Source organism: Tachypleus tridentatus, chromosome 1, assembly GCF_004210375.1.
Source record: "Tachypleus tridentatus isolate NWPU-2018 chromosome 1, ASM421037v1, whole genome shotgun sequence".
In the NCBI taxonomy this organism is placed as follows: domain Eukaryota; kingdom Metazoa; phylum Arthropoda; class Merostomata; order Xiphosura; family Limulidae; genus Tachypleus; species Tachypleus tridentatus.
The window spans coordinates 14,637,500-14,648,657 of NC_134825.1; the positions used below are offsets into that span (position 1 = coordinate 14,637,500).

General features: G+C 30.9%; 1 protein-coding gene across 2 annotated transcripts; it reads left to right on the top strand.

Moving 5' to 3' along the window:
- Positions 1-308: 308 nt before the first annotated feature.
- On the top strand, positions 309-6,730 carry LOC143243011 (techylectin-5A-like). 2 transcript variants are annotated; one of them, XM_076486658.1, is made up of 6 exons: positions 320-475; positions 1,655-1,837; positions 2,805-2,995; positions 3,102-3,207; positions 3,671-3,835; positions 5,280-6,526. In XM_076486658.1, the coding sequence occupies exons 2-6, from the start codon at positions 1,681-1,683 to the stop codon at positions 5,528-5,530; spliced, it is 870 nt and encodes a 289-aa protein (XP_076342773.1). In that variant the 5' UTR covers positions 320-475; positions 1,655-1,680; the 3' UTR covers positions 5,531-6,526. The 2 variants fall into 2 exon arrangements, with proteins under 2 accessions (XP_076342831.1, XP_076342773.1); XM_076486716.1 differs by lacking the exon at positions 3,671-3,835 and having other exon boundaries at positions 309-475; positions 1,657-1,837; positions 5,280-6,730.
- Positions 6,731-11,158: the final 4,428 nt, after the last annotated feature.

Consider the following 11,158-nt stretch of genomic DNA (forward strand, 5'->3'; position numbering starts at 1 on the left):
CAACAAGTGCAGTATTTAAATAATGAAAGGGTCTTATAGAAAGGAAACAAAGAACAATATCGGTACTCAAGTAGACCAGACGTTCTGACACACTTGAAAAATTGTAACCTTAAACCTTCGAAAAACAACCAAGCAATTTCAAGATATAAAAACTTAGAGAACATTATGAAATAAAAACAGAAGATTTAAAAGTATTCTTAAAACATTAGATTATATTTCTTATTATGTTAAGTTATAGTTTGTTATTGTTTATTTACATATCTGAATACCATCAGTGATAGTTGTGAAGTTTGACCACGTGAATTTGAAGCACGTGATTAGACAGAGAACACAAGTTAAAACAACTGAAGTTCACGAGACTTTAACAGAGACTTCCGTTCTTTCGAGATTTTGCTGTCTAAGGTTAAAACATCATCTTATTTCAAAATACATCAGTTACTGAAGGCAGTTATACCAAAGAAAACTCGTTTGAAAGGTAAGTTTCATTTTATATTGTTGATATTTGACGGATAGTCTATTACTCAAGTATTTAATTCTATATATAAATCTTTTTGTATTGTGACTAATAAATATAATAATAATTCTTCGTCATTTGAGGAATGTTTATTTCTTGTTAAACACAAAGCTTTACAATAGGCTACGTGTGGTGTGTCCACCTAGGGTATCGAACCTCACTTTATAGTTCCTCAGACTTACCACTGAACCACAGTCTGTGGAAGAAATATTAGACATTACTGAATATTTAAACATTCAAACATTATTTCAGAAAAATCTACATTGAAACATAATCAGTGTCAGGGAGAATGGAAATATTTGGTTTCAAAATAAAGTATTTTATAAGAATAATTGTAGGTTAAGAAACTGTTGGAGTCAATTCTTTGCTGGTTTTCTTTTATTTCTTTCTGTTATAGTAAAAACTGTTCGTGATACACTTCTACATCATATTACATATAACACTTTTGAAAAATGTAACTAAAATCTTATAGCTAACTACGTGTACAACAATACACCCAAGGATATATTTGTGATATTCCTGTTATTGTTTCAATCGGTCAGACAGGTTGTGTTATTTCTGTATATTTAAAAAATTACTTTTGTTTTTACACACTAACTTAATCCAACCTTAGCAGATGCTTAGTAATAAACAGCTTTATCATCTTACAAAACCTTCCTTACAAACTCTAGAGGACCGGCCAGGTGGTTAATACATTCGACTCGTAATCCGCGGGTTCGCGCCCGCGTCGCGCTAAACATGCTCGCCCTCCCAGCCGTGGGGGTGTATAATGTGACGGTCAATCCCACTATTCGGTGGTAAAAGAGTAGCCCAAGAGTTGGCGGTGGGTGGTGATGACTAGCTGCCTTCCCTCTAGTCTTACACTGCTAAATTAGGGACGGCTAGCACAGATAGCCCTCGAGTAGCTTTGTGCGAAATTCCAAAACAAACAAACAAACAAACAAACAATCAATCAACTTCATGTGAGAGATACATTCAGTAAAACTTTAATATAGTGCAGTTAGTTTATATTTTTCCATAATATCGTCAAGTTACTCTCTCTATATATGTATGTATGTATGTGTGTGTATTTTATATTTAGTACATTATTCTGTATCACGTCTGTCGAAAAGAAACTTTTACATAATGTTTCTATTTTACAGTAAGCAGAAAATAAGTCTCTAAAAATGATGACATCCGTCTTTATTTGGTTTGTTTATGTGGTTGGTGCAAGTTCTGGATCAGAGTTCGTCACGAAACAGTGTGAAGAGAAGTCGATAACAGGAATAGTTGAGTCCATTGATGTTCTAGTTTCTCTGGCCAAAGAAAACCTCAAAACCAAAGGTAAAACGTCTCATGCCAGTTTATCTAGAGGTATAAATAATTCTTATCACTAAATGTTGTTAGAATTAATTATATTAAAGAACCTTATATATTATCTTCTACATAACATCATTGTATATAACATGACAATCATTTAGTCCAAATGGTTTCTGTCATTATAGTTACAGGTAATATCATAATAGAAAATATTAAAATAAAATAACACAATATTATTATTGTTATTTGTTGAATGATGATTTTCATACATATGAAGGATGTTCAGTTGTACAGAATGAGTATTATTGTTTAATATATGGAATTTATGTTCATGAACATTTCTATAGTTTATTATTTGACGTTCTTTGGTAAATGTAACACAAACTAAATGGTTTTCTTTCTTTTTTTGTTGTTATGAGACAAACGAACTTCACTTTTCTGATTGGAGATTAAAATCTTGTATATTAAGTTTATGTACGTGATGACTTTATCATATTAATGTTAAATCTTCATTTCTCTTTATAAGCTAAAACAAAATAAAATATTGTAAGAATGTTGTTATAATTAAAGTTAAAATAATAAGTAGATAAATAAATCTTAAGGCTTCGATTCTAAATATTTACTGCGAATAAAAATGTTACGATAATTGTTTCAACATAACATCTGCTTCAATAAATAAATTATTTTATTTTTCTACGAAATATAATCAGGTAATAACAAGTGTGCTAACTATACAGTTTAGAGTGTACCAACTAAATAATAACTTGTGTAATATGTAGCTATCTATAACTTTGTATAAAACATACGAAGTTTGCCACATGTTCTAAACTATTTACAGTGACGTTACTGAACAAAAACTACGTTACTATTACCAAATGTACAAACATTATGTGCAAATAACATTTAATAAATGAAATTATTTATCCATTTACATATACATATATGTAAAACGTAACCTTGATTAGGTAAATATTATGTCTTTCTGTCTTAGAAAAACATCTAATCAACCAAGAAACGGACCACACATGTTCCCTTTATTCTCCTGGACCAACAGACTGTGCACATATTCTACATAATGGACATTCTACCAGTGGATCGTACCGTATCTGGCCCAGGTCATGGATAACTACTGGAAGTTTCTATGTTTACTGTGACATGACTACTGATGGGGGAGGCTGGACTGTAAGTAACGTGTATTATAGATAATAGAAAATTGTTATATGTAAAAACATGTGTAGTAAGTTTAATTATTACAACAAACTTAAAAGTAATCTTTTCTGTTACTAAGGTAATCCAAAGACGAGGAAACCACGAAAACCCAAAGGACTACTTTTTCAAACCATGGGCAGATTACAAAGTTGGATTTGGAGATATTAAGAAAGAGTTCTGGCTTGGTAGGTTCTGATCTTAGTTTAAAACATATGATTTTTAGGATATAGAAGGCGTACTGGCTAGATAAATTAAATTGGACTTTTTAATACATTGTTCAGAGATACAAGATACAAGATAAAAAATATTGTTCCTCTAAAGATGTAACAACAATATGCAGTGCAGACGTTAATAATTCTTTTCTCTTCTGACAAAGTCTTTGTTGGATAACTAACAGAATTATCTTAATCCGTAAACCCTTCTTAGTTACAAAACACAAGTTTGTTGTAACGTTTTAATTATTGGGCTTCATGTTGTTGTTTGCAGTGAACTGTTTTATACAACTGTGAAACATATTAAGCCTTCTATCTTGAAAACGGTTTGATAAATGTTAATTTTAAAATGATCTTTCATTCTTTAAATGTTTCCCTTCATTTTCCATGAAATAAACTTTGTGTAAAATCGAAATGTTTCATTATTAATTTGTAGGAAACGATCGGATCTATGCTCTAACAAATCAAGGAAATTATTCAATCAGGTTTGATTTGAAGGATAAAGAAGGAAACGAAAGGTTTGCCATCTATCGGGAGTTTTGGATAGAAAACGAAAACAACTTGTATAGATTACATGTCAGTAATTACACTGGTGACGCAGGTAAACTTTAATTAATTTATTAGTAATATGTGAATCTAACTCTTTATTGTTATATTTCCAAAACAAACTAGTAGAAATATTCTTATGAAGAAAACTATTTAAATATATGATGATAAAAAACCGTTTCCAACTGTTTAATTTATAAACTTAGATTTAACAACTTGACGTTTAACTATTATTCTTGCTTGTGTGTCTTACATGTAGAATGATAAAATCCATTAATTTTAGGAAGAAATATTTTTAAATGAAGAACACAGTAAGTTCTTTGTTATGAACCACGTAATGTAACTAATATTTGGATTCCAGCTATTCTAATTATATATATGGATAATCAGGCTGTTTACGATGAAACTAAACCAATTAATTAACTATTTAACCTACACAACATCCAGTGTGTGTGTCACGTTACGCTTTATTTATTGAAATAGGAGGAGTCACAAAGACAAAATGCATTTATCGAGACTGCATAGTTCGGCTATTGTCTATTAATTGCGAGTTGAATGACAGGGAGAGCGTGAAACCTTTTAAGTGTAGTGAGTGTTGGTATAATAAGCCTAAATAAAAGCATAGTGTGCTATCATCTACCCTAGAGCCAAGTGTTATAAGATTCCATGAATGATCTCAATGTTGTTTGGCTCATGAAGTAGTTTACTGACGTTTTACTGCATCAACTGCATTCTCATGTCTATCTCTTGGTCAAGTTAATTTCGCAAAATTTATATATTTCATTTAGTTATGAAAGGTGATATCATTGTATAATATGGAGTGGAATGGTGGTACTTCTTCAGTCATTATTGACAAGATGTACTCTGGAATAAAGTATAATACCCGGATGAAAACAACAAAATTAACCCAGCCTACTATATAAGTTAAACAGATCAATATCAGGTGTCTATTATAAAGACTGATAAGTCACTTTACTATTACAGTTTTAGTAGTAATTATGAAGTGTTTTGTAATTTAATTTATATGTGTATTAAAATCTTAAGACTGTTTTATATCTTATATATATTACTGTCCTGATCTTTTTTGCACCTCATTTATTACTATCCCAATACCGTATAACAGTGGTTCTATTCTCAATAACTGCAGCTGGTATCGAACTCATGCTCTAAACTATTTTACCTAAACTATTGGATTTATCTCTTATAATTAGTGTATATCCTCTTCATCATTAGACGTCATAAACCTGTTTTACCTTTGTTGTAAATGATATAGAGATAACTAAGGTGAATGTTTTGGTAAAAACAGTTTGGTTATTTTAGAATGGAAGATTTTCTTTGTTTATATTATCATTAGAGTGTAAGGTATATTTATGTTTTGGTTAAGAACATAGTATTACAACTATCGTTATTATGTATTATTAATCAACTAACCAACATATTTCACATATTGATTTATGATAGCTCGTTTATTGATGTTATGTTACTGATTTATACTACAGGAGACGGGTTCAATGGACACAATGGGTTCAGTTTTTCTACGAAGGACAAAGATAATGACATTTATGAAACAAGCTGTGCCCAAACCTTTAAAGGAGGTTGGTGGTATAGCAAGTGTCACAGTTCCAACCTCAATGGTCTCTATCTGAATGGTGAACACGAGAGTTTTGCTGATGGTGTGGAATGGAGTACATGGAAAGGACAGAAATACTCACTTCCAGATGTGGAGATGAAAATACGACCCCTGTATTAAAACCAATATAATATGTTACGAACAACAAACCGATTGTACTTTTTATTCTGATTTTTACAGAAAACAAGCATGTCTTTGGTGTTTGGAAATTGTTTTAATTCTGTTGTTTCTAATAGTTACAAAAGTAATAATAGGGTATTAGTATTTACAGGACTAATAAACTATACAAACTTATTTTATTATAATAACACTTGTATTTGATATGATAAAAGTAATAGCTTAATGTTTTTTTTTAAATGTTAGTTTATGTTTGAAAGTCAGTTTGATACTTAAGGTAATTCTACACACCAAATTAATAACAAATAATGTTACCGTCGGGTGTCTAAACTGATCACGTGACAACATATTGCTACTGTTACACTTACCAAAAGACAACGTTCTAAAAAATATTTATAAATAAAATAATTTATTTTCATATCACCATAAGGCTCCTAACAGCTTTCTAGAATACGCTGGTAGCTAACTTGATAATATAACATCTAGATATGTATACTAATGACGTCACTCAAATTATGCCTCTTACCATTGGTGAATATAGTGTCAATATCGTTTAATGACACTTCTCTAGTAGATGAACGCAATAACACAATGCCATGTGTTGCGTCGAAATATACAAAGAAACACATGTATTGCTCTGAACAATACATAGTGCAGGATCTAGGACTGTCACATCTACATACTGTTGTTATATATAAGATTTATATAAGATTTTCATTCTGTTTACCAGATATATACAAGTAAACCATTTATTTGACAAGATTGATTTCAGAAAATTGATGTTTCTTGGCTGTATTTAATACTGTATTGAACACATTTCTTACTGTTCAACATCAAGAAGTTATGTTGTTATTTAACAACAATTATGTTGTTAAACCTGAAACACAGATTGCCCTGCATAATGTTTAATACTTTTGATTTTTCTCTTGACATAGATACATCGAGTAACTAAATAATCTCTAGTGTTTAAAGATATAAAAAACATCATCTATATTGAATAGTAATAAACTATTGAAAAATTATTACGTCTTGATTAAAAGCTCAAAAGATTGATAGTGTAATTAAAAACAAGGTCATCAGTCAATAATAGTTGTTTGAAATATCTCAAAGATATAACAAATACACAACAGGATTTAGTTTAAATACAATATAGGGTTGATTAATTCTAAATACAACGTTTGGTGGGCTAATCTTAAAAAACAGAACATTCTAATGATTAATTATTAACACAGTATATTACTCATTAGTTCTAAATAGAACGTATTGACGAATCACATATAAGTACCATATATGTTAGAAATAAGTTCAAATATAACATGTAGTCAATTAACTCTAGCCGTATGTTCATCATTGATTCGTTAGAATTTTTTAAAATAAATTTACAAATTAGTGAAATCTTACAATTAACAACTCACTTAAAGAAAAGCATTTGTAGTTGAGATGCTTGATTGGCAATCTGCTGGTTGTGGGTTCACTACTCTCATGGAAATTCTGTCTTTGAGGCCTTATAATAGGATTGTTAATTCTCTATCCGTTAATAAAAATTGTCCAATAGTTAGGAGATAGTGATGTTGATTATCTGTACTACCTTTAGACTATCAGTTCTAAATTAGCTAAGCCCGGCATGACCAGGTGGTTAACACACTGGAATCGTAATATGAGGGTCGCGGGTTCGAATCTCCGTCACACCAAACATGCTCGCCCTTATAGCCGTGGGTACGTAATAATATAACAGTCAACCTCACTATTCATTGGTAAAAAAGACAACCCAAGAGTTGACGGTGGGTGGTGATTACAAACTACCTTTTCCCTAGTCTTAAGCTACTAAATTAGGGACGACTAACGCAGACAGGCCTCGTGTAGCTTTGCGCGAGATTCAAAAAGTAAACTAAATTAGCTAGCCCAGATAACCCTGGGTAACTTTATGCTAAATTCAAGAAGCGAACAAAGAAATTAATAAAAATTTAATGAAACATTTAATTTAACAAAATATATTAGGATATGAAAATGTTCTGTCTTTGTAATTTTTAAAATAAGAATCTGCACAGTCGTAAGAACTTAACACATTAATACCATTAACGTCTGCATATGTGATTGAAATGTGTCATGAACAAACGAGGTTAGAAGCTGGTTAGAATAACTTACGTACAAGTGGGTTTATAATAAATATTTTATTAGACACTCATTTATCACTTGATTAAGCAAGTTTACAACTAGATACTTTCGAGATGATAGAGATTTTATATTAAAAAAATATGTTAAAATGAAAAATTTAGATATTAAAAAAATAAAGTCAACTTTAGCTGACAGCTTCTTCTTGATAGACTTTGAATGTCTCTCGAAATTCTAGTAACCTCTTTGACAGTTCCACTGCATTCAAACCATAGTACTGGCATATTGTATTTCATCTTCCAGTTCATGGTTCACCATCATGATTGTTCTTCATTCTGAGTTTTTTAACAGGAATATCTATAAGAGTATCATGTAGGGTTGGAAACTGTTTTTTATTCTTCATAATTGTGTGTCATGCATTATCAGCATGATCTTGCATCTTGCTGAGCTTTAGCTTGCAATAGATTTATTGTAACTAGTTGCATAACCAGTGATGCTAGTCCTATCATTTCATAGGTGGTTATCAGTTTCAATATATTCAGTATGTAGTTTTGAACTATTGTAAGCAATTCATGATATTTTCAGATTTTGAAAGTACTGCCTCCACTGATGGTTCATGACAGTTTTAACAGAGGGTGGACAAATTTGTGATAAAATATTGTGTTTTATCGTTGATTTATCGAAAAGAAAATAATTTCAAATAAATTATCGTTCTGTAACCAATAGTATATGTTTATAGAATGTTATACAATTTACGATATCTACGTTAATGGTAAACCTTGGTTAATAAGCTTTTATTTCCTCAACCAACAAATGACAACGAGCTACATTTCTCCACCAAGAAGAATAACCACGACACTTATTCTGATGGTTGTGTAGAGTCATATAAAGGAAGCTGGAGGATTGTAGAATGTCATACTTCTAGCTTGAATGGACTTTATTTGAATGGGCTACACTAAAGCTACGCCAGTGGTATGAATAGGCAAACATGAAAAGGTTATCACTTCTTCCTCTTAGAAGTGTCAATAAAAATTCGATCCCTTGTCTAAGTTGTTAAAAACCTCGAGTTGTAATCTGAGGATTATGAGTTCGAATCCCATTTTCACCAAACAATGCTCGCTCTCTGAGTCGTCGAGGTGTTAAAAAGTGACTGACGGTCTATTTCACTATTCGTTGATAAAAGAGTAGCCCAAGAGTTGGCGGTGGGTGATGGTGACTAGCTGCCTTCCCTGTAGTCTTACACTGCAAAATTAAGAACGGTCAGCACAGATAATGCTCGTGTACCTTCGCGGGAAATTCAAAACAACCAAACAAATGAATTTTCATTTCATTCTTATATGACATTCTACATATCAAAATGCTGTTGTTGATATTATTATTTTCTATTAATGTAGTGTTTTAAATTTAACCTCTGCTCATATATTACTTTAAAATACATGTTACTTTCTTATTTTTGTAGAATTGAACTAATATTACTTTTGATAGATTAGTATTTACATATACAGTTCTCACAAACTATTGGTTTTCTTAGAACTATTCCATTATTTTATAGAAAACATCTTCTATGCTGTTTTCATTGTGTTTAAAAATAACGTATCCGTGTTAAGCGACCTTCTTACACATTTTAAGTCACGTATCACACGTTCCAGGATAGATTAGTACTGAGTTATCAGTACAACTTATTTTCCGATTAAACATATTTTCACACAAATAATTCAAATAAAAACAATAATGTCTTCAAAAGTTATTTTAGGGTCTTATAGCAGTTAAATTTATTTCATCACTCATCATTTAACTACTTGTTTTCCGTTAGTATATATAAGTTAAACCAACTTAAAACAGTACTTCTTATTCTAATTTAACTACTTGTTTAGTATAAATAAGTTAAACCAACTTAAAACAGTGCCTCTTATTCTAACTTAACTACTTATTTTCCGTTAGGTATATATAAGTTAAACCAACTTAAAACAGTACTTCTTATTCTAATTTAACTACCTGTTTTCCGTTGAGTATAAATAAGTTAAACCAAGTTAAAACAGTACTTCTTATTCTAATTTAACTACTTGTTTTCCGTTGAGTATAAATAAGTTAAACCAACTTAAAACAGTACTTCTTATTCTAATTTAACTACTTGTTTTCCGTTTAGTATAAATAACTTAAACCAACTTAAAACAATGCCGCTTATTCAAATTTAACTACTTGTTCTCCGTTTAGTATATACAAGTTAAACCAACTTAAAACAGTGCCATTTATTTTAATTCAATTACCTGTTTTCCGTTGAGTATAAATAAGTTAAACCAACTTAAAACAATGCCTCTAATTCTTATTTAATTATTTAGGGAGGTTCGACTCGCAATCTAAGGCTCGCGGGTATAAATCCCTCTCACACCAAATGTTCTTGCACTTTCAATCATGGGATCATTATAAGGTTACAATCAATCCTACTATTCGTTGGTAAAAGAGTAGCCCAAGAGATGGCGGTGGGTGATGATGACTGGCTTTCTTCTCTTTAGTCTTACAATGCTAAATTAGGGACAGATAGCCCTCGTGTAGTTTCGCGCAAAAAAACAACAGAAGCATATTTTTAAGGTATATTAATTGTTGTTTTAAAACAATTTATATTCAATAATTTCTGTAGTGCATACTGGTGTACAAAAGACATTTACTACTAGTAATAAACTTTACAACTCCAGATCTATTTAGGGGCTTCCAAATTTCTCATTTCATTTTTCAGTTGGTTCCTCAACGTTTTACTTTACATTTTCTTCAGGAGTGTTCTACTGAAACACAAACAATTATTGATAACATAAAGCTTTAACTGGTTTAAATGATAAATTTCAGATCATGGTGTTCAATATTACTTTTGAGTTATCTTACTTGGTTTTACCCACGACAGTTTTGGTCACTGTGTTTTTCACACTCTTGGTGTTATATAATTCAAATGAATCTCTTCCATTAATTCGCTGATGCCAGAACATTTAATTCACAGTTACTCATATTACCCTCAGTGGCTGATTTAAGGTTGTGTGGGCCAAGGGGCTAATAATTTTTGTGGTCCCCGCATTACATGTAATTTTACATAGAATAAAATTATCAATGGGCCCCAATGAAAAATCACTCAAACTTGACTATACATTCCTTTGGACTCAGCACGTTAAACAAAACAAAAACTCAGCATACTCAGAAAGCAAATAAACACAGCAATAAAACTATGCTCACCAGATAAAATTAACGACGAATTACACAAAATAAAACAATACTTCATCAGCATCAAGTTTCCTTCACAAACCGTAGAAAATATTATACGCACAAAAAGACAAAAACCAAAATTAACTTACAAAAATAAATATACCCCACGATTTAAAAGATCACTAAACCGTATTGGCTGTATACCATGTATTCCCGACATCAGAAGAAAATTAACCAACCCTTGGCAAAAAACAAGTAACAAAATATGACATTACAGTTAATACCAAATTTATACTATGTTCTATACTATGTAAAAATTATACTAACAAA

Bases quoted from the DNA above. Each gene is read 5' to 3' on its own strand.
- LOC143243011 (XM_076486658.1), top strand. From the start codon at position 1,681: ATGATGACATCCGTCTTTATTTGGTTTGTTTATGTGGTTGGTGCAAGT. The intron at 2,996-3,101 runs GTAAGTAACGTG...TCTGTTACTAAG, and splicing joins CTGATGGGGGAGGCTGGACT to GTAATCCAAAGACGAGGAAA. The intron at 3,836-5,279 runs GTAAACTTTAAT...TTTATACTACAG, and splicing joins TAATTACACTGGTGACGCAG to GAGACGGGTTCAATGGACAC.